At 46.3% G+C, this 21,737-nt stretch overlaps 2 protein-coding genes across 2 annotated transcripts in view; one reads left to right on the top strand and one right to left on the bottom strand.

Moving 5' to 3' along the window:
• Nucleotides 1-997: 997 nt before the first annotated feature.
• RXFP3 (relaxin family peptide receptor 3) lies at nt 998-6,293 on the top strand. The gene is made up of 5 exons (XM_025436334.3): nt 998-1,073; nt 2,400-2,475; nt 4,071-4,301; nt 4,368-4,636; nt 4,794-6,293. The coding sequence occupies exons 1-5, from the start codon at nt 998-1,000 to the stop codon at nt 6,227-6,229; spliced, it is 2,088 nt and encodes a 695-aa protein (XP_025292119.1). The 3' UTR covers nt 6,230-6,293.
• A 4,721-nt stretch (nt 6,294-11,014) lies between these two features.
• SLC45A2 (solute carrier family 45 member 2) overlaps nt 11,015-21,737 on the bottom strand; it is a 31,031-nt gene continuing 20,308 nt past the window's right edge. Inside the window, exons 4-7 of the mRNA XM_025436461.3 lie at nt 18,740-18,883; nt 17,924-18,047; nt 13,542-13,753; nt 11,015-11,280 (exon numbers count right to left, since the gene is read on the bottom strand). Of these exons, the coding sequence (XP_025292246.1) occupies nt 11,059-11,280; nt 13,542-13,753; nt 17,924-18,047; nt 18,740-18,883 (702 nt within the window). The 3' untranslated portion in view covers nt 11,015-11,058. The remainder of the gene's footprint in view (nt 11,281-13,541; nt 13,754-17,923; nt 18,048-18,739; nt 18,884-21,737) is intronic.

Below are 21,737 nucleotides of genomic sequence, written 5' to 3'. Positions count from 1 at the left end.
TTTTACCAGATTATAAAAACACTATAGCTTTCATGCCAATTCCTCTCTCTCTCTCTCTCTCTCTCTCTCTTTCTCTCTCTCATCATTCATCCTGCTGGAAAACAGCTGCCACATTGTGAAGCAGCCCTATGGAGAATCTCACAGAGTGAAAGATCAAGAACCTTGTGAATGAACTTAAAGGCAAACTACCCCTCCCTACCACTAAATCTATTAAATAAACCTGCAGCCCCAGCTGATAGTTTGATGATAGACCCTGAGCCAATGATGACCTTATGCTGCGCCTGGATTCCTGACCTACACAAACGGTGAGATGTTTGTTTTTTTAAGCCCTAAAGTTTTAGCATGTTATTATTTAGCAAGAGATGACTAACATAGAGAAAAATGTAAAATAGAAAGAAGTAGATAGATTCAGGAACTTGGGGGGTTTGTTTTTGTTTTTATTCTTGAGAACATGCTAATAAGAACTTCTAGACTGAGTTAAAGTGATATAAAGGGGAAATGAGAGATAAAGAGTTCCTCTTGTTTTTGTTTTTTTTTCCTCTTGGGTTTTTAGTCCTAACAGTTAAGTGAGTAGTAATGCCATTGACTAAGATTGAGAAATCTGAAGGAAATCACCAGCCATGTAGAAGTGCCAGCTAACAGTTGGACATGCAACTCTGGATTTCTGAGCATAAAAGACTGGATATCAGATCTGGGATGATAGTAATATCAACCTCACTGATTCTGAGTATTAGGTGAGAAAATACAGATAAAACCCTTTGCACAATGCACACAGTTGTTACTTGTAGTGGGTAGAACTGTGTCCCCTAAAAAGATATGTTCAAGTCCTAATCCCTAGTACCTGTGAATGTGAACTTGTTTGGAAATGTAAATGTACATTCTTTGCAGATGTAATTAGTTAGGGTGGGGTCATATGGGATTAGAGTGGACCCGAATTCTATGACTAGTGTCCTTGTAGAGAGAAAACAGAGACACAAAGATATACACAAAAAGGAGAATGCCACCTGAGGACAAAGACAGAGATGACAGTAACGCAATTATGAACCAAGAAATCAACATACACCCACCAGAAGGTAGGAGAGAGACATGGGATGTTTTCTCCCTCAGAGTCTCCAAGGAACCAACTCTGCCAACACCTTGATTTCTGACTTCTAATCTAGAGGACTTTGAGATAATAAATTTCTGTCATTTTAAACCACCCATTTTGTTGTAATTTGTTACAGCAACCCTAAGAATATAATATGGTGTCCAAATAGCCTTTACTTACCTGTTGGTTATATATTACATTATTTAGATTATGATCTTGTATACTAAATGATACTCAACCACAACTAATATGTTTCTCTCCTTCAATTTTTTAGATGAGGTTTGAGAAAAACACGGCCCATGCTTTTAAGATAAATGGTCTAAAATATTTCAAGTTCATACTGGAAAAGTTCATTTCATATTTGAAAGGGGATTTTTGCTTCCATGACAAAGGCTTAGTTAAGCGATACTATAAATTCCTGAACATGATCTCTGGTTCATTTTCAGCGAGCAGATTTGGAAATGAAGCACATTCTAGGCTCAGAAGCATTCTGGCCGCATTCTCAGAGAGTAGTACTTGGGAACAGGCTCTCCTAAGGGCTCAATCTGAGTTGTGCTGGCTAGTATTCAAGGTCTGGCGTACCTCAGGAACACTTGGCCCTCCCAGTCCACAATGAAGAATATGCCATTGTTGGGACCAAACGTGGTATTAGGAAAACCTACTAAGATCTCCTTGTCTTCCTTTGCTTCCAATCCTGGTGTGTGATAAACCATCATTGGACATTAATTACTTTCGGGGACCTAATTTTTTTTAACATGGAAAGTTAGAAAAGGAGTAAAAGTCCAGATGTTCCCAAACTTGGGAAAAAAGTAGTATCATCTGGAAAAATGCTTTTAAAATGTGATCTTGGGCCCTTTTCCAAATCCACTGAGAATCAGAATCTCTGGGCCAGTGTGGGTCTGGGAGGAGAGTGGCAATTTATATTTTTAGCAAGCTCCCCACCTGACTCTGATGTCACGTGCTTTGTACTTATCCTCAGAATACTTGAAAACTATAATTCCTTCAATATACAATGTGAAAATAGAGGCAAAGAGCTGTCAGGGTATGCTCTAGTCTTCCTTGTTTTTCAACAACACCTTGAATTATGTTTACTTTTTTTTTTTTTAATAAAGGAGAGCTAAAAATTAGATGGAGAAAGAACTGGTAAAACATGAAATGAAAAGTGAACTTGAAGGTGAGACTACTAAAACGGAGATAAGAGGTGTCCACAGAGGCAACCTGTGGATTGGGAGCAATAATCAGAACAGGGCTGAGCTTCTCCAGATTAGAACGGTTCAAAGGTGGTTTGCTTTTGGGTTGTTCTTTACTAAAGCCCTGTCGCCCTCTAGCGGGCAAGCGGAGATGTCCAGAGTCCGCCGCAGCGAAGCATGTTCTCTGCTTGGAACCCGGTTCTTGCTTTGGAATCCAGACTGTTTCAGTTTCCCTTCATATGTTTTGGGTACCACATTTCTTTTTTAACTAAGTATTTTACTACCTCCTCTGCTTTAAAGTCACATCCGGGGATCCCTGGGTGGCGCAGCGGTTTGGCGCCTGCCTTTGGCCCAGGGCGCGATCCTGGAGACCCGGGATCGAATCCCACGTCGGGCTCCCGGTGCATGGAGCCTGCTTCTCCCTCTGCCTGGAGCTTGCTTCTCCCTCTGCCTATGTCTCTGCCTCTCTCTCTCTCTCTCTCTGTGACTATCATAAATAAATAAAAAATAAAAAATAAAAATTAAAAAAAAAAGTCACATCCGCTTCATCTCTCTAAGTTGGGGACTCTGCAGGAGAGAGGACAGCTATTCTTAAGATACATTGGTCTCGGTTTCGTTGAAGAAAATATTTCAAATTTCCTAAGTCCACTCTAAGAAGTGCAATTTACACTAGAGCAGTTGCACTGGCATTTAAATAAACTGCAATTTGAGAAGTCATTCAAATAGTTTACACTGGCTCCCTCATCCAAAGTAACTGAGAAGATTCCTTAGCATTTGCTTCCATTGGTCTAAAAAAACACCTGCTAAAGAGTTCCGATCATAATAGGAGATGGTGGTCCAAAAACAGCCTCACGGAATCCTCTATAAGGATTTCAACTGTGGGACCCCTGGGTGGCTCAGCGGTTGAGCGTCTGCCTTTGGCTCAGGGCCTAATCCGAAGGTCCAGGATGAGTCCCGCATCCCGCTTCCCAGAGAGAGCCTGCTTCTCCCTCTGCCTATGTCTCTGCCTCTGTGCGTGTGTGTGTGTGTGTCTCATGAATAAATAAGTAAAAAAAATTTTTTTAAGGGATTTCAACTGCATCAAGGCAAAGAGTATGTGAGGGACCAATTTGTGGGAGAGCTTTGGGCTGACAGCTGGACAGGTGGTAACTAGCGTCTGTGAAATCAGCTCACCAATTATACATTCTCTGCTTAGCTTTAGTTCTCAGAATATACCAAAGGCAGAGGGCAACACTGGAATCAAGAATTTTGCTATACGAGGATGCTTTGAAAATCCTGACAATCATAGACACCAAGTAAAGTTAAGTACTTAGGGATCCCTGCGTGGCTCAGCGGTTTGGCGCCTGCCTTTAGCCCAGGGCTGGGTCCTGGAGTCCCGGGCTGGAGTCCCGCATCGGGCTTCCTGCATGGAGCCTGCTTCTCCCTCTGCCTCTCTCTCTCTCTCTCTATCATGAATTAAAAAATAAAGTCTTTAAGAAAATAAAGTTAAGTAATTAAAGGAGAAGTGGAACTTGTGTATTCGGTAAAAACACGTCATCTGACTTACAGTCTAGCCATGAAAAGAGGCCACTATCATTGCTTTCAAAAATAAAAATGGGCAAGAGATCGTGAAGTTTTAGAACCCCCTTTCATCACACGGGATCATTTCAAAGATAAAGTGGGAGTAAGGAAGAAACAGATTCTAATGCCTGTAGTTATGTTTGGGAATAAGAAAGATCGCAACTCAAAGCCGGCTTTCTCCAGCAACACGGGAAAATAAAAGGTCACCACCATCTCCTTCTGAAACTTTGAAGTGGGAAAGGGGAGGAGCAGGCTGGGGGGCTCTGCGCGCAGCCCGCGTCTTGCTCCTCGCGGAGGCGGGCGTGGCAAGTTCAGCACCTCGGAAAGCGCCCCCTCGGCCCCCGCGCCGAGCTACGCATGCTCCCTGGGAGCCCGCAGCCTGGGCTTAGCGGGAGCGCCTGGAACTCCGGGGGCCCCGCCGGCGACTGCGGAGGGGGGGAGGTGCGGGAGCAGCGAGGTCCACGGCCAGAGACCTCCAGAGGCTCGGAGCGAGGGAGACGGAACTCTCCCAGCTCCTCTTCCTCTTGAAGGACGGAAACCTTGTCCAAGCAGCAGCAGCAGCAGCAGCAGCAGCAGCAGAGGAACCCGACGAAGGTATTTGAGAGCTCGGGAGCGAGCCCCCCAGGAGGGGTCCTGAGCGGCAGGGCGGGTGTGGGCCGGGGCGCAACAGGCGCAGTGGGGGACGCGTCCGACCTTGGCCAGAGAACCCTTGGACGCCCGCGGCTCGCCCTGGGAGTCACCCGCTCAGCTCTAGAATTCCCCTCCAGAACAGACGCCGAGCGCAGCGCCCGCGCCCAAGGCCGTGCACCCCGTGCGGGGGAAGCGTTTGGCGCCCAATCTCAGGAGCCAACCCCCACCCCCACCCCCACCCCCGCACGCCTTGCGCCCTCCACCGGACAGAGCGCCCCGCGCGTGGGACTCGCTTTGGCCTTGACGCCCCCCCCCACCCACCGGAGCGCCCCAGAGGCACCTGCGCTTGCAGGGGGGCGCTGCAGCCACGATGAATGCAGTCACCATGAATGAGCAGGCTGGCGGAAAGGAGCTCGCGGGACCCTTCAGTCTGATCCCGTACCTTCTACAGGCGGCCAACAGCAGCGGCAACGCGTCGCTGCGGCCCCAGGACCAGGGCTGGGAGCTGGGGCTGGAGCTGCCCGACGGCGCGGCGGCCGGGCCCCCGTGGGGCCCCGGCGGGGCCGGCAGCGCGGACACCGAGGCCCGAGTGCGGATGCTCATCAGCGCCGTGTACTGGGTGGTCTGCGCCCTGGGCCTGACGGGCAACCTGCTGGTGCTCTACCTAATGAAGAGGCAGCAGGGGTGGCGCAAGTCCTCCATCAACCTCTTTGTCACCAACCTGGCGCTGACGGACTTCCAGTTCGTGCTCACTCTGCCCTTCTGGGCCGTAGAAAACGCTCTCGACTTCAGATGGCCCTTCGGCAAGGCCATGTGTAAGATCGTGTCGGTGGTGACGTCCATGAACATGTACGCCAGCGTCTTCTTCCTCACCTCCATGAGCGTGGCGCGCTACCACTCGGTGGCCTCCGCTCTCAAGAGCCGCGGGCCCCGAGGGCACGGCCGGGGCGCCTGCTGCTGCGGCCCGAGCCTGGGGCGCGGCTGCGGCTTCTCGGCCAAAGCGCTGTGCGCGCTGCTCTGGGCGTGCGCCGCGCTGGCCTCGCTGCCCAACGCCGCCTTCTCCACCACCGTCAGGGTGATGGGCGACGAGCTGTGCCTGGTGCGCTTCCCCGACAGGCTGCTGGGCGGGGACAGACAGGTGTGGCTGGGCCTCTACCACCTGCAGAAGGTGCTGCTGGGCTTCGTGCTTCCGCTGTTCACCATCAGCCTGTGCTACCTGCTGCTGCTGCGCTTCATCTCCGCCCGCCGCGTGGCTGGGGCCGAAGGAGGGGCCCCCGCGGCGGGGGGCGGCCTGGCCGCGGCCAGCGCCCGCAGACGGTCCAAGGTCACTAGGTCGGTGACCCTCGTGGTCCTCTCCTTCTTCCTGTGTTGGCTGCCCAACCAGGCGCTCACCACCTGGAGCCTCCTCATCAAGTTCAACGCGGTGCCCTTCAGCCAAGAGTACTTCCTGTGCCAGGTGTACGCGTTCCCGGTGAGCGTGTGCCTGGCGCACTCCAACAGCTGCCTCAACCCCGTCCTCTACTGCCTGGCGCGCCGCGAGTTCCGCCAAGCGCTCAAGAGTCTGCTGTGGCGCCTCGCGTCGCCGTCGCTACCCAGCATGCGCCGGTTCACGGCCACCACCAAGCCCGAGCCCGAGGATCAGGGGCTGCAGGCCCTGGCGCCTCTCCACCCCGCGGAGCCCGACCTGGTCTACTACCCGCCTGGCGTGGTGGTCTACAGCGGGGGGCGCTACGACCTGCTGCCCAGCAGCTGCGCCTACTGACTCGGCCCGGCCCGGGGCGCGCAGTCGGAGCCCAGGGGCCTCCCCGGAGCGGGGAGGGGGAGAGCGGATTAGGAGGTGCTGGGGCCCACCCGGGCGGGGGGAGGGACGAGGACCGGGAAAGGCCAAAGGGCGGCCTGGCAAGAGGCGGGGGAGGGGCGGCCGGGGTGCGGGGTGCCCCCGGGGAGGGAAGGCTTCCAAACCAGGTGGAGGGAGGCCGCTGGCAAAGGGGCCCAGATCAGCGCCCCAGGACCAAGCCACTAGCCTGCGTCCCCTTCTCCCCCCACCCCCGCCCCACCTGTTCCTCTCCCTAAGCTGTCAACCCTGGGCAGGGTCGGGGTGCCCAGAAGCGGAGAAAAGAATCCGAAATGTAGGGAAACTGGGGCGCGAGGAAGCGGGGCTCAGCCAAGTGGTGCGCGGACAGTTGGGTGCGTGCATTGCAGAGACGTCTCTGGAGCTCCTGAGCGAGTCCTCCAAGCGCACCCAGCTGGGCGGGGGGCGCCTCCGGAACCCTCCCTTCGCGCCCTGGCGCGGGAGGCCGCGCTGCGTGGCCGCGCGGGGACCTGGTTCGGAAACTTCCCCGGAGCTGGAAGAAAGAGGTGATGACCTTGCCCCGCCCGCCAGAGAGAGGCACCGCGAGAGGCACCTCCCACGGGGCCACCTGCCGTTTATCGCACCGCGCGCGAGAGTGTGCACGCGGGACCCCGGGCTCAGGTGTCCCCCGAGGCAGAACGCTGGTCTCCAGGCCGCGCTGGCGATCACGTCGCTGCGGGAGGGAGCGGCTGCGGCGAGCGGGGGGCTGAACCGAGACCTCCGCAGGCCCCGGCCGCTAAAGGGGAAGGGGCAGCTCACGTGCCCCGTCGGTGACTGAGCAGAGGCCTGGCCGTCCCGGTCCTCTGGGTGCCCGAGCCGACTGGGTGCCCGTCTGCGCGCTGCAGGTGAGCTGGGCCCCGGAGCAACTTGAAAAGGTCTGAGTCGACCTGGGAGTGGGAGCTGTTCTGCAGCCACACACCCCCGTGCCCCCCCCCCCCCCCCCCCCCCCCGGCCCCGACTCTTCGAATATCCGGATGTCCAGTTGATAGAGGCTCTGGACCAACCAGCAAAGGGATGGCTGTGCCAGGGTTTCGTAGGCTTAGACAGAAAGCTAAGAGATGCTGTAGGAATGTGCAGGGGTGGCAGGTGGAGGCGCTCCTGGAAACCAGACTCCTAGAAGCAAATTTCACAGGCGGTAGGAGATGGGAAAGGGAATGGAAGGCTCCAGGAAGATCTGTCCTAAAGGGAAGAGAGCACAGGAGCCTGCTCGGAGGGATCGCCAGCATTTCTGGTGTGAGGCGCTCTCATTCTCACAAGGTGAAGGAGGCAAGGCGGGGAGTAAGAATTTCCATGGGACGCGACCTTCACCAAGTTCCACCTGTTCTAACCAGGGCCCTGCACAGTGAGCGGCTTTTACGAATTCCTCCTTAGTGCCCAGGCAATGCAGGGAGCCATCTCTGAAGAGTGACACGTTTCTTCGGAGGATTCTGTTCTGGTCACAGCAATCGAGTCCTTTCTTGAGGCTACTTAGAGAATGGGGTTCAAACATCAGTTTACCCATCCGACTGCCAGTTTTGACAGAGGTGCTACTCTTCTCTTTGGTGATCTAGTTTGGGATAAAAACAACAACAAAAACCCAGCAAGGTGGGCATCTACTGGTGTGATTAATATAATAAATAATCATTATACAAACATGTCTGTTTAGCATCTCAAACTGTAAATATTTTTGTAATTTTGTTGGAAATGTCCTGTATTGTCTGAGATTTAAGGATTAGTGTGGCCATTCACAGCCCTAGCATCCCTTATCCTGCTTTCTGTGACACAACACAGTGCAATTACTAAGCATTCATACCTTTGCCGCAAAAACAAAAGCTTCCTGATCTCAGTCCTGAGCAGTCTTGAGAAGTTAGCTTTTTTAGAAACAGAATAATGCTTTCCTTTTAAAGTAGTCAAATTCAGGACCCCCGGCTGGCTCAGTCAGTAGAGCATGTGACTTTTGATCTCTGGGACCTAAGTTCAAGCCTCACCTTGGGTGTAGAGTTTACTTTAAAAAATAAATAAAGTAGTCAGATTAGTCTTTCTTTGCCCTCTAGGAAGAAAAATTATTGATACTGATATTGAGTAGCAATTGGGCTAACAAAAATTGAACCGCAAGCCCCTCCAAGTCCCCCCAAACAAAATAAACATGCTCGTGAACACCCAGAAAGAACAAACAGTAGTAGCATGGTAGTGTATCCATGTATGATGCTGATATTAGACTCATACTGAGAGACTCTCTTTATTAAAGGACCTTGCCATTTCAATTTTGACAATAAAATTCTGTGCTTGGGGTTTTTAGGAAAGTATGTTGAACTGTGTGCTTCTGCTGTGATGGGTAACAGAAACACAGGAGGGGCTAGGGACACGGCCTTCGTGAAAGAACACTGCAAAAAGAACAAACTGGTCCCCTCTGCACCTGAGGGCTTCTGAGAAGCTGGCTGGGGGGAGCAAAGACTATGACTTCTGTCTACTACAAAGAGAAAAAAATAAACTAGGAAATGGCCCAAATGTATTTTATTTTTTGGATGCCAGTTGTGTGCCAAGCCCTGTACTGGGTGCTGAGCTGACATATATCAACTAGATACGTTACTTTTACATTTAAAAGGAGACACAGCCACGCACACGAGGTCAATAAGCCATGGAACAAGGAGTTGAAAGTCATAGTAAGGGCTAAAAGAAAGGGCTATTGGAATATAGGGGATAGGGATCCCTGGGTGGCGCAGCGGTTTGGCGCCTGCCTTTGGCCCAGGGCGCGATCCTGGAGACCCAGGATCGAATCCCACGTCAGGCTCCCGGTGCATGGAGCCTGCTTCTCCCTCTGCCTGTGTCTCTGCCTCTCTCTCTCTCTCTCTCTCTCTCTCTCTGTGACTATCATAAATAAATTTAAAAAAAAATTATTAAAAAAAAAAAAGGAATATAGGGGATGGAAAACTTGGCTCTGCTGGGAAGTCAGAGACTTCCTCATCAAAGTAGTATTTGAGATGGACCTAGAAATATGGGTACAATGTAGATGGGCAGGAATGGCAATTTAAACAGGCAGGGTCCTCACGTAGGGCCATAGAGAGGACATTTGAAGCAGAGGAAAAGCAGTGACTAAAGGTTGGAGATTGGAATGTCAGCTGCATGGTTGGGGAAGAAGGAAGCAAAGCAGTTTGGCTTCCTTTTCTTTCCCAGAATTTCCTGGGATTTCTGTTCATAATTTAGGTGTCCCTGTATTTGTTTTATTTGTCTGGGAATGGAACATTTTTGTCCCAGAGAGGAAACATATCATAGGTATACTGATAACAAGTATACTCAGTATACTGAGTTCTCAAAGGTGGTTAAAAGCCTTTGAAGTTGGCTTCTATCCACTCATTCAAACCTCAGTAAAGTTGAGTTAAAAGAACAGAGTGTTTATTTGAATATTTGAGTGTGTGTGAGTGTGTATATAAGGAGGATGGGGGTGGTGGTGGATGCATGCTCTCGCTCCTACCTTCGTGCCAGCCGCCCCACCCAGTGCTCCTGCTGAAAAGAGCTTCACTTGTAATAAAGACCATGCCCTGTGGTTGGCCAGAGATGACTACTTTTAACTTCTTGGGGTCCAGGTAAGATGGTCCTCAGCTGCAGGTCACCCTCCTAGCTCACCTGATTCACTGATTTCAAAATCTTCAATCACCAGAACAGTCTTTGGAGAAATGATCAGGAAATAAACATTGAACTCTGCAAATAATTCCATTTTTAAACCTTACAGAGGTCAGGGACAGATGGGAAAAGCAAGAGAGGTGGCTCAGTACCATTTCTTTTATAGTGCAGGGTATTGAGTCACATGGGGTCCTCTGAGCATTTGCTCATCATTATCCCACACTTATGGGGAAGGGACCAGGTGGTGTCCTTGATGGTTCCCCTAACTCAGTCATGACCTTGCAGCTCTAGGACAGATAATGTGACGGAGAGGGAGGAAGGAAGACTGGGGAAGATAGAGTGGTTTTGAGTATTGACTATCTCATGTAATTTATTGAATACTACACTGAACATGAAAAAGACAACACAGCTGTATGGGGACAGAATGGTCATCAATGTACCAGTTGTCCACCTTTATGATTGTGAGGCTGACAGGGAGCTGTGGCTGCCACTGCCTAGCATCACGAGAAAGGATCATACCACATACCATCTAGAAAAGATCAAAATTCAAAATTTGACGTATGGGTTTCTACTGAATGTGCATTGCTTTCCAAGTGTCATAAAGTAAAAAAAAAAAAAAAAAATTTGGTAAGTCGAACTGTTGTTAAGTCAGGGACTGTCTATATGAGGAAATCAAATATGAATTAAATACCAGTAAATTAATATGGTAAAATAAATCATCAGTAATATTTTGAGTATTGGTGAATTAGTGAAAAATATGACCCTCCAACAAAATACGGAACTCTGATTAAGAAAAAGAAAACACATGATAGAATAAACTCAGTTGTCATGTGGACAACCAGTCTGCTTCTCGAGTTCTCTCAAGGCTGGAAATACCCGGAGAGGTAGGCGCTCTCTCCCACACTCAGCCTTTGCCCCACTGAATGGAGGCAGAGCCCAGCCTCTCCTAAGATAAGCGATGCCTGACAGCAGCAAACTGTTGTGCAGAGGAGTGAGGTGTGGGCAGATAGTTGAGGCTGAAGTCATAACACAGGGTGTCCAGTGGGCAGACCCCAAAACTCCAGAGCCAAAAGAAGAGACTGATCTCCTGCCATGTACTTCCCTGTGTCTGAGAGTAGGGACAGTGTCTCTTTATTGACCTAATCCACGTATCTAACAAAGAGAGCCACAAAACAGCAGCCGATCAGCGCCAGCGCAGAGGCCGTGATGACCACGATGACGCTCCCGGCCTTGTTGACCAGAAAGCCCAGGCCACCTCCAACCAGGATCTGAGCCAGCTGCACCATGCAGGTGAGGACTGCGCAGTCCAGGCCCTGCCCTCTCTCGCCGCTGTCCAGGCTCCCTCCTCGGGCCTGCTGTCTCTGCAAGAGAAACACAGGAAGACATTTAATCTACATGAACAGTCCATTGGGGCAGAAGCTGGCACACTTTTTCTGTGAAGAACCAGGTAGGAAATCCTTTCATGGTCTTGGTTGCAACCACACAACGCTGCCATTGTGGTGTAAAAGCGGCGGCAGTGGATAAACGAGTCAGTGTTCCAATATGACCTAACGGACATTGGTATTTGGATTTCATATCATTTTCACTTGTCACAAATGTTACCCTTCTATTGATTTTCTTGTAACATAGCATTTAAAAATTTTAAGAGAATTCTTAGCTCACCAGCCGTACGAAAGCAGGCGGCGGGCCACATTTGGCCCATGAGATGTAGTTTGCCCAGTCCTTGCTTTACAGTCACCAAGAAACTGCATGAGGCTGCTTTTCCTACCTGCCACAAAGTCTCACACACCCCTGTGAATGCCTGGGAAGGTTAAATGATTAATATATGCAAAATACCTCTTCCTAAGAAGTCAGTAGGTATAATATAATAGAAACTCAATAAATATCCCGTTTCTTTCCTTCAGTAGAGTTAAAAGTTCAAATATGATTAAGAAGTGTGTTGAAGCACAGATCTACATAGGAGAAGCAATATAAAAAAAGTAATTCAGCCTTTCAGAATGTGCTTGGTATGGACTGGTTGATAATGTTGCCATTTATCTGGTGTCTTGTACGTGCTAGGCCTTAGCCTTATGCAAGATTCTCTGATTGTGTCACTTCTCTTTGTCCTCCCCTCTTCCCTGGATGCACACACTACCATGCCCATAGGACAACAGCAATACTAATTACCATTTTTTGAGTCTCTGCCAGGTGCTAGGTGGGCAGCATGCTAGGCAGGCCACCTGTACTACCTTGTTTTATTCCATTTTCCAATCACCATAAGGTGGGCATATTATTCCCATTTGCTTGATTAGGAAGCTCAGGCTCTGACAGTTTGAATGATAATTCCTATACAATTAAAGCGTAAAAAAAAAAGCAGTGTGCAGAAAAATGCACATTATGCTTTGAACACAAGAAGGAAAATAAGAAAACAGATTCATACTTGATTTTCATTTTAAAATGCTGGAAAGATAAACAAAAACCACTTAAGTGCTTACACGTAGGCCCCGGAGGGACATAGAAAACGGGTAGGTAGAGCCACATGTATATATCGCTGTGGTTGTTGAACCATGTGAACATATAACCTTATCTAAAAATGAACTCATTTTAACTGATGTTTAATAAATAAATGAATAACGTCCCCAGTGTCACACAACTGCAAAGTAGGGGCAGCAGGATTTGAATCCACGTTTCTCTGAATCGAAAGCTTATGTGTTTTTGCCCTCATACCACCTAACCTTCTCCCAGGAGGGACAGTTCTTCACGGTAACTATCTCTAACAGCAAAACCCTTGCACACATGGAAACATTAGTGACAGCGTTCGTCAGGGGCGAGAACAGCCACAGACTCTTGTTTGGAAGCTTTTAACTCCTCTGCAACTCCACCCTGTGGCACTGGCCAGGTCAAATGATAGAGAAGCGGGCCAGCACTGCAACCACAGAAATGTGTTCAGTGTCTTTCAGCTTCACACTGTGGCAGAGTGAGCTTGAAGTTATCTCTTTAGCATTTTTATCTCTACGCCAAGTAAGGAAATGTTATACCTATTTTCATAGAGAAAAAGTTACATCTTTTGAAAAGAAGAGCTGCTGATCTTGGAGCAGAAATACCCAACCTACCGTTCTTTGGGGGCAGTTTGGTGCCTTGCCCTCCAGCCTGATCTCCAAGACAGAGATGGGGGCAGGCCTCCCTGGAGGCAGCTGGTAGGGTGACCACCTGCAACCTCAGCTTTCCTCCCCCCACAGAGTCTGACTTGCTAAAGCCTGGCCTCCAAGGGAAATGTGGGTTAGGAATCTCCTACCCTTAACCAATAATTCCCAGAAATTCCACCTTTGCAGCCGCTGGGGGTGGGGGCCCCCAGGAAAGCTGCAGGTGAACTGGACATTGGGACAGTTGTCAGAATCCCCAGGCTCCCCTTTCTTTTCTTGCTGTATGACTTGGGCTGCTTTCTCAGCATTCCTGAGCCCCCTTTTCCCCCCCAAAAAGATAACAGGGTAACAGTATCTCTCTACTGCCCTCCAGGTGCACAGAGCTGCAGAGGAAAGAGGACAGTGAAGCTGCTGCTTCAAGATCCTTATTTTCTAGCTCTGCCCTACACTTTCTTACCCCATCCCCCCCTCTGCCTTTGGGGTGAGGTTCAATGACACACCTTCTCTTGCTCCTCGCGGTGGTACTTGGCAATGAGGTTAAAGGGCACAGTGTACAGAGTGCTGGACATCACACCAAACATGGTACACAGAGCCAGGGTGGAGTAGACATTCGGGAAGAGCCCAATAAATCCTGTTCCCAGGCCAAAGAGCAAATACCCTGTGAAGTAAAGACCCTTTAATCCGATGTAGGATACCAAAGGTTTCTGAAAGTCTGTGGGGAGAAGAAAGAAAGAAATTACAGCTGGCGGTGCCTCACAACACTTGGTAATTTCAGACAATCTTTCTTTTTGAAGATTCACTTTTTTTTTTTAGGAGTCTTCCTTTGATGCTGAGTCAGGAACAAAAGAACCTCCTTATCTGTGCTTAAAAACAGATGGCTTTTGGAATCCATCTTAAATCCTGTGCATACAGAGGGCTAGAAACTGCCTTGCAAGGTTGATTTTCTTTTTCCACAAGGAAGGACCAGGCACTGTTCGGCAGGCAGTTGAATAGCAACAGAATGCAAAGGTGGGAAAAGCCCACATTGGCTATGGGATTGTGGGGATGCAAGACGGGGAAGAAAAGTAGGTCCTTTTGATTCACAGAGTCTAGCCTAATAGGACACAACAATCCAGGCCTATCTTGGCCCCGTGGCCCAAAGTCAGGCTGGAGGAAACTGAAACAACCAGATTTTAAGAATAATCCAAGCCATTTGGTCCTTTCCCCTCCATCTGAACATCACCTGCACACCTGAGAAGGAAGTGAAGAATGTCCTTTATCTAAAGACAGGTTCCCTGACTGGCCAACACTTCCCAGGCTGGTGAGGGGCCCTCACTGTACCCAGAACCTCCCTACTGCTGACTCCCTCACCATCTGTCCATTCCCTTATCTTTTCAAAATCTCAGCTTCCTCAACTAAAAAAAAATCTTAAAAAAAAAAAAAAGAAGAGACATTAATAAAACCCTTCTTTGTGATTGTCTCCAGGATCAAATGAGATCCCTAAAAAACTTTGCTCTTTCTTTTTAAATAGCTGTTTCTAATCTATACGCTCCCTATCTTTCCCCTGACCATTCTACTGGAACACATGAACCCAGGGGATGAATGCTAAGACCTGAAATGTGTCTATTCAAGAATGAAATTTCCCCTATCTATACAAAGAACTGTTGGACTCACATGACATAGACAAGAAACCTAACCTGGATTACAACTGAATATATTATGAAACTAAACACTGTCTCATCCTATGGAAATCAGAGCTCTGAAAATGACAAGTGGGCAACATTGCTTTCTCTATTAAATCCATACCATCCCCCAGGGAGCTGTTGTCAAGGTTAAGAGTGAGAGCAGTATATAGTTAGTTCAGTTTCTGTTTGCTTAATGATTATACAAAAAATGTAATCTAGGTATCTCAGTATTTTTTTTTTTTTTGGTATCTCAGTATTTAAAAGACACCATCAGTAGTCACTGGGGAAATGCTCTCATCCAATTATATAGGCCAGACAAGAAGAAGGTAAAAAAGCATAAAGCGCTATTTGGAAACAGAAGTAACTTCAGAACAAAGCCAAGCAAAGAATCCCTTATCCATGAAGAGAAATCAATGTGTAAAGGCCAAGCTGACTTGCCCTCTACTGGGTCTGATACCCAGTTGTGGTTATGTCCTCACACTGTGCCTCCCATTGGGATTGGAGGGAAATGCTGGATTTAAGCACCAGCTATGAATAGTACTGTAGGATATGAAAAATTGGCTACTTTCCAGTATTAAATATTGCCATTTTCATGGATCTGAGTATGCTTGCTATGCAAAAGGAACTTGAAAATACCATACCTCACCCTTCACCCTAGCAGCCAGATTGCCCTGCCAAACTGCATCTGGATAGAAATTCTGGATTCTCATCTGATGTTATGTGATGAGTCCAAAATAGAGGGTGCACTCTGGAATTGAAGGAAATGATTGATTTTGCTCAGGGTGGGTTGGAATGCAGGGGGAAAGAACTTGGAAGACTTAACAGACAAAGTTACTTTGGAGCTGAGTCTAAAAGCATGATTAGCAGTTGTCCAGATGTGGAATTAGAAAGAGCATCTGGAGAAGGAGAAACCAAAAGCAGTAGAAAATCCACAGAGCTGAAGAAGTCTGTGTAGTGAGTCATGAGGTGTAGTGAATCTGAACTGGAGTGAGAGGGGTCAAAGTGCGAATCGGACCAAACTGAAAATCATGGAATGCCAGGCTGAGGACTTTGACTTTATCTTATGGTCATGGAGAGCCCCTGAAGATCCTTAAGGGCTGGTTGGTATTTTATAAATAAAATTTTAGTTCTAATTCAAGTGAAAGGGATCCCACTGGTTTATACATTAAAATAACTTTGGAAAACGATTCAAATAATAGTTTATTGTACACAGAGCTTTTAACTCAACGGGGCCTAAAAATAACATGCATTTTAATTTTCAAGTGCCATGAAATGGAACTAAGACTAGACTAATGGAATGGTCCCTCGTAGGGATTCTTTGAAAAAAATTATTTTTTAATTGACACAAAACTAAAATACTTATTACTTGTGGAAAAAATGGGCTCCTCTTACAAGAATGAAGGTGGTAGTAAATAGTCCCCCATCTCTAGAAAACATAAAGGGATTGAGATGAATAATTAGACCCTTAATCTACAACTCTCAGATTCTATTTTAAGTACTTGACATCTTCCTCTAAGAATGTTCTTAGTTCATGCACTCTAAGGGGGAAAAAGGAGAAATATAAGGTTTAAGCCGCTATTATTTGGTTATCATAAATTTTTAAAAAATAAATTTTATGGCTTCATGATTACTAGGCCATGAATTACTTACATGTTTGTATTAGGTTCCCTTTCCCCAGTTGTGCTATATTTTGAAGAGATTTTTTTTTTTTATCTTGCAGCAGGTTTCCTGCTGTGCTATGACTAGTTGGAGGTCAGACAAGGGGTTAATATATACATTCACTCTCTTCCCCCTAAAAAGCACACTTCAATGACAGAATGAGTGCCCCTGAGAATGCTAACAGGGATTGTCCTCCATCACTTCCCCCTTTACCACCTGGGTCACAACCTTGCTGTCCCCTGGGTCTGCCCAAATCTTAGAGCTCTGAGTTGGGGTCCAGCTATCTCCCCACAATCCAGGAGAGCTCCCTTTATTATTAGAAGCCCAATTTCCATTCCAATTCCATTCCAATGGGAGGCCTGCATACATTTTATTGGCTAGATTATTTCACTTAATTCAATGTATACAGAGCTTGGAGATTTCCGTATACATTGCTGGGCACCAAATGATACTAGTGTTATAGTACATTAGTTTGGGATGTTTGAAACTAGTCACAGAGGTGCCTGGGTGGCTCAGTCTCTTGAGAGGCCAACTCTTGATTTCAGCTCAAGTCATGATCTTGGATCCCTGGGATTGAGCCCTGCATCAGGCTCTGCACTCAGCGCAAAATAGGCTTATCCCTCTCCCTCTGCTCCTCCCCTCACATGTGCACTCTCTCTCCTAAATAAATAAAATAAATAAAATCTTTTTTAGAAAAACACAATAAATAAAACCAATCACAGAAATTTCTTTGTTTGCAGTGTCTTTAGAACTGAAACTTAGCTAAGCAGGGGTTAATGGACTCCAGTCCCCATGGAAAGCTGGTACCTGAGAAAGAAAGTTGTCATCCTTAATCCTGGAACAGTGCTCCTATGACATGCCTTCCTCCCTCACTTGAGCTAAGGTCATTTTGCACATTAATTCTGTCACCTAGCATATTAACCATCCCTCCTATGGTCTGTCATCTACAGATCTAATAAACATATCTGTGAAACTCCACCAGTGATCTTCCTCCAGTAGAACATAGACCTGATAGTCAGTGCTGGGACTGTAGCCCTTGTGCATCCAATACTTCACTAACTTGTTTACAAGGTTTCCCTTTATTTTCTAGATAACTTTGATCAAGAACCCATGGATTCCAAGGAAAGTTTAATCAATGAGGAAAATAACATAGAATTCAGTATGGAAAAGGATACTTCCTGTGGTCCTTTCTAAGGGAATAGTTTTTCCTGATTTCCATAATTTATCAAGAATATGATGTTTTACTTATTTAATTTATTTATTTGAAAGAAAGAAAAAGAGAGAAAGAGAGCATGAGTGGGAGGGTCAGAGAAAGAGGGAGAGAAAATCCCAAGCAAATTCCATGCTGAGGGAGGAACCCAGTACGGGACTTCATCTCTTAACCCTGAGATCAGGACATGAGCTGAAACCAAGAGTTGGATGCTTAACCAACTGTGACACCCAGGCACCTCAAGAATCTGGTATTTTAAAGAGCAAAAGAATACATATAAATACATAAAATCCAATATTCTGCTATACCAGAGCCTTCTAGAAGACACCTTGAGGAGGAAGAGACTTACAAGAATAAAGTGAGGAAAACACGGAATTGATGCACAAGCCCCAACATCCAACCTCGACCCCTCTTTCGTAGATGAGAAACTCTGTGGAGTTGTGTGCACTGTAGGGATCCCCGTGGTATACAATCTGAAAGAGATTTGGGGCTGTTGAGATACAAATGCAGTGTGGTAGGGACCCCCTTTCATGTACTCTGCTTCTCCTTCCTGAGGAGCGACATGTCCCTGCCCAGGGGGCCCTTCCCAGGACACAGAGTTCATTCTCCCATGACCACATCACCCCTTTCATCCTTTTACACTTCTACTCAAGGACCTTCAAGAAGTCCTAATGCCATCAAGTCTAAACAGTATCTCCCTGGATCATTAATACCCTTCCTTCCACCTAATATCTGGCCCCCACCTGACTAAGCAACCCTGGTACCCTTCCTCTGGTATAACCAACAGGCTTCTTCTGACTCATTTCCACAATGCCATTCCTATTTCTGCTTGGAATGTTTTCTCCCTCTTCTCTCTCTGTCCAACTCCTATTCACCTTTCAATGCCAAGACTATACTATACCTCCTTTATTTAGCCTGCCATGACTACTGCAGCTCACATTGATTCTTTCCTGTTTGTTGTATTTGATAAGTCCTGGTCCCATAGAGATTTCTAGGGTATAGTAACTTGTTCTCCAGTTCCTGTCTATAAGACAGCTCCTTAAAGTACTCTTCCTTACATTCTTACTGTGCCCATCCTTGGGGTGAGCCCAGAAGAAACTCAACAGGTGCTGAGTGAAGGACTGATATGCAAGTCAATGAGTTTGTGCACAGACATGTTTATTACCTGGCCCATAAAATCTGTGAAGAAGAGCATGTTAGACAGGAAAGCAGTCCATCCAATGAAGTGGCTGATGCAAAGGCAGAGGTAATGGGAAGGCATATTCATCAGCACCCTCAGCAGTGAGGTCATGGTCATTGTCTTACTAATCTGGAATAAAACAGGAAACAGGTGTGACCTTCAGTGCAGACATACAGCCAGCTGTGTGAGCCAGAGCACACAGCCATGTCACATACGTGTCAGTCAATTACCCCCCAGCATCACACTTTCTGGGCATGGCACCAAGGTTTCCACGGAGGGGTCTTATAGGAAGTGCCCTGTCAAGTATGAGGGCCCTGAATAAGGTTTTGGAGACCTAAGGGTAAAAGGTCTGGAAATGGGGTTTGCTTTGGGCCAAGATGTAAGAGATATCTAGCATCCTGTCTTTGGATGGCAGAACCACTACATGAGGACAAGGCTCACAGATCTAAGCTAGCCCTTAGATGATTATAATTCTTAGATTTCTTGAATCTGAAAGCATGGTAGGCTAAATTCTAAGATGGCCCCATGATCCCTGTCCTCTGATATTACCCTATAATTATTCTATGCTACATGGCAGAGGGATTTTGCAGATTTAATTAAGGTTACTAATTTCTTGACTTTGAGTTAATCAAAAGGGAGATTATCTGGGTGACCTTAACCAAATCACATGAGCAATTTAAAAAGCAAAGAATTTTCTCCAGGTGGGAGCAGAAGAGGAAATCAGAGTTTCAAAGCACAAGGGTTGCTGGCTTTGAAGGTGGAAGGGATCACATGAAAGGGATCTTAGAGTAGACTCTAGGAGATGAGAGTGACTTCTTGCCATCAGTCAGTAAGAAAATAAGCAGTTTAGTCCTACAAACACAAGGAACTAGATTCTACTTGAATGAGCCCTAAAGCTGATTCTTCCCCAGTTGAGCCTCCAGATGAGAATGCTCCTCCATCAACATATTGATTTCAGCCTTGTGAGACCCTAAGCAGAGAACCCAGTTGAGCCCACCCAGAACTCTGATCTACAGGACTGTGAGATAATAAATATGGTTTTAAGCTGCGCAAACTGTGGTAATTTGCTAGGTAGCAATAGAAAACTAATACAAAGAGCAAATCAGCTCCCTGGTTTTGGTCAAGTGCCTCTTCCTAGTTTATTTCTCTGGATCCTGCCATGAGCCAGCACATGTAAATGAGCCCTTTGTGGGCAGTCCGGGTGGCTCAACAAGGTGGATTAGCCCAGGGCCTGATCCTGGACACCCGGGATCAAGTCCCACATAGGGGTCCCTGCATGGAGCCTGCTTCTCCCTCTGCCTGTGTCTCTGCTTCTCTGTGTGTGTGTGTCTCTCATAAATAAATAAAATCTTTTTAAAAAATGAGCCCTTTGTGGAGTCTAAAGTGAAGACAATATAGAATACACACACATACACACACACACACAATCAATACACATACCCATATTCTTTAATTTAGACTTAAATTATGTTAAAACCAGCAGCTATACTTTTTTTGTATCAGAAGCTTTGAGAAAATCAGAAATTTTGAACTACTGACACAACTGTTTTGAAATACAAAGAATAAAACAGCTTTCAGCATCTTGTTATATAAGAGGAGAAAGAAACCTTGGGAATATTAAGACACTCACTGAGACTATAAACATCAATCATTGTGGGATGATAGGTTTTGTCAAATCTTTATCTGTTCTTAATCTTGACACAATGAAATTGAGTTTTGGCTACTTTATTTACAAGGTATTCTCATGGGAGTTTCTATTTTAACTATAACGGCTATTTTACAATTCTTAATTTTATATAATAATGCTTTTTAATTCTTCATTGTGGAAAATATATTTACTTTTTGTACATTTATTAGATAAATTGAGTTTTTTAATTTTTCAATTTTGTAGTATTTAACCTACTGGCCATGACTGAACTGATCTTCTCATGCAGTCATTCCCACCCTTATCCATGGCACATACGTTCCAAGGCCCCCAGTGGATGCCAGAAACTGCACATGGTACTGAACTGTATATAGACTATGTTTTTTCTTGCATACCAATGATAAGGTTTAATTTATAAATCAGACACAGTAGGAAATTAACAATAGCATAATAAAATAGAACAATTATAACAATATACTGTAATAAAAGTTGTGTGAATGTAGTCTCTCTCTCCCAAAATACATGATTATGTTATACTCACTCTTCTTATTCTCGTGATGCCATGAGATGATAAAATGCCTATGTGATGAAATGAAGTGAGGTGGATGACATAGCATTAAGCTACTATTAACCTTTTAACAGTAAATCATCTGCTTCTAGACAGTGGTTGACCATAGGTAACAGAAAGATAGAAAGTGAAACTTCAGATAAATGAGGACGACTGTACTTAGTATTTAAAAAGTATAGATATTGGGATCCCTGGGTGGTGCAGCGGTTTGGCGCCTGCCTTTGGCCCAGGGCGTGATCCTGGAGACCCGGGATCGAATCCCACGTCGGGCTCCCGGTGCATGGAGCCTGCTTCTCCCTCTGCCTGTGTCTCTGGCTCTCTCTCTTTCTCTCTGTATGACTATCATAAATAAATAAAAAATTAAAAAAAAAAAAAAGTATAGACATTCCTCTGGAAGTAGGAAAAATAACTTTCTTGCCCATAGAATATGGTAACTGTCAAAATAAATGTTAACTGAAAAATAAATTCAATGCACGATTGTTACTTTTTACTCAACCATAGGAAGAAGCTAAGGGCATAGAACAAAAATCAACAGGAGCCCGCAGCTGGCGCAGTTGGTAAAGCATGCAGCACTTGATCTCAGGATTGTAGGTTTGAGCCCCTGTTGGGTTTAGAGATTACTTTAAAAAATAAAAATGAAATCTTTAAACAACAACAGCCTGAATTTCATGCCTCAGACTCAGTGATTTATTCTTCTTTTCCTTCTTTTCTTTCCAAAAATGCAAAGTCTTTAAAAGTGAATGTGGCCAGAAGTATTCATTCTCATTCCA

The sequence above is a fragment of the Canis lupus genome, chromosome 4 (assembly GCF_003254725.2).
Source record: "Canis lupus dingo isolate Sandy chromosome 4, ASM325472v2, whole genome shotgun sequence".
NCBI lineage: Eukaryota > Metazoa > Chordata > Mammalia > Carnivora > Canidae > Canis > Canis lupus.
The sequence above is the reverse complement of the archived record's forward strand: the minus strand, read 5'-3'. Positions and strand labels throughout refer to the sequence as shown.

Bases quoted from the DNA above. Each gene is read 5' to 3' on its own strand.
- RXFP3 (XM_025436334.3), top strand. From the start codon at position 998: ATGCCACCTGAGGACAAAGACAGAGATGACAGTAACGCAATTATGAAC. The intron at 4,302-4,367 runs GCCAGAGACCTC...TTCCTCTTGAAG, and splicing joins CGGGAGCAGCGAGGTCCACG to GACGGAAACCTTGTCCAAGC. The intron at 4,637-4,793 runs GCCGTGCACCCC...CACCCACCGGAG, and splicing joins GCGCAGCGCCCGCGCCCAAG to CGCCCCAGAGGCACCTGCGC.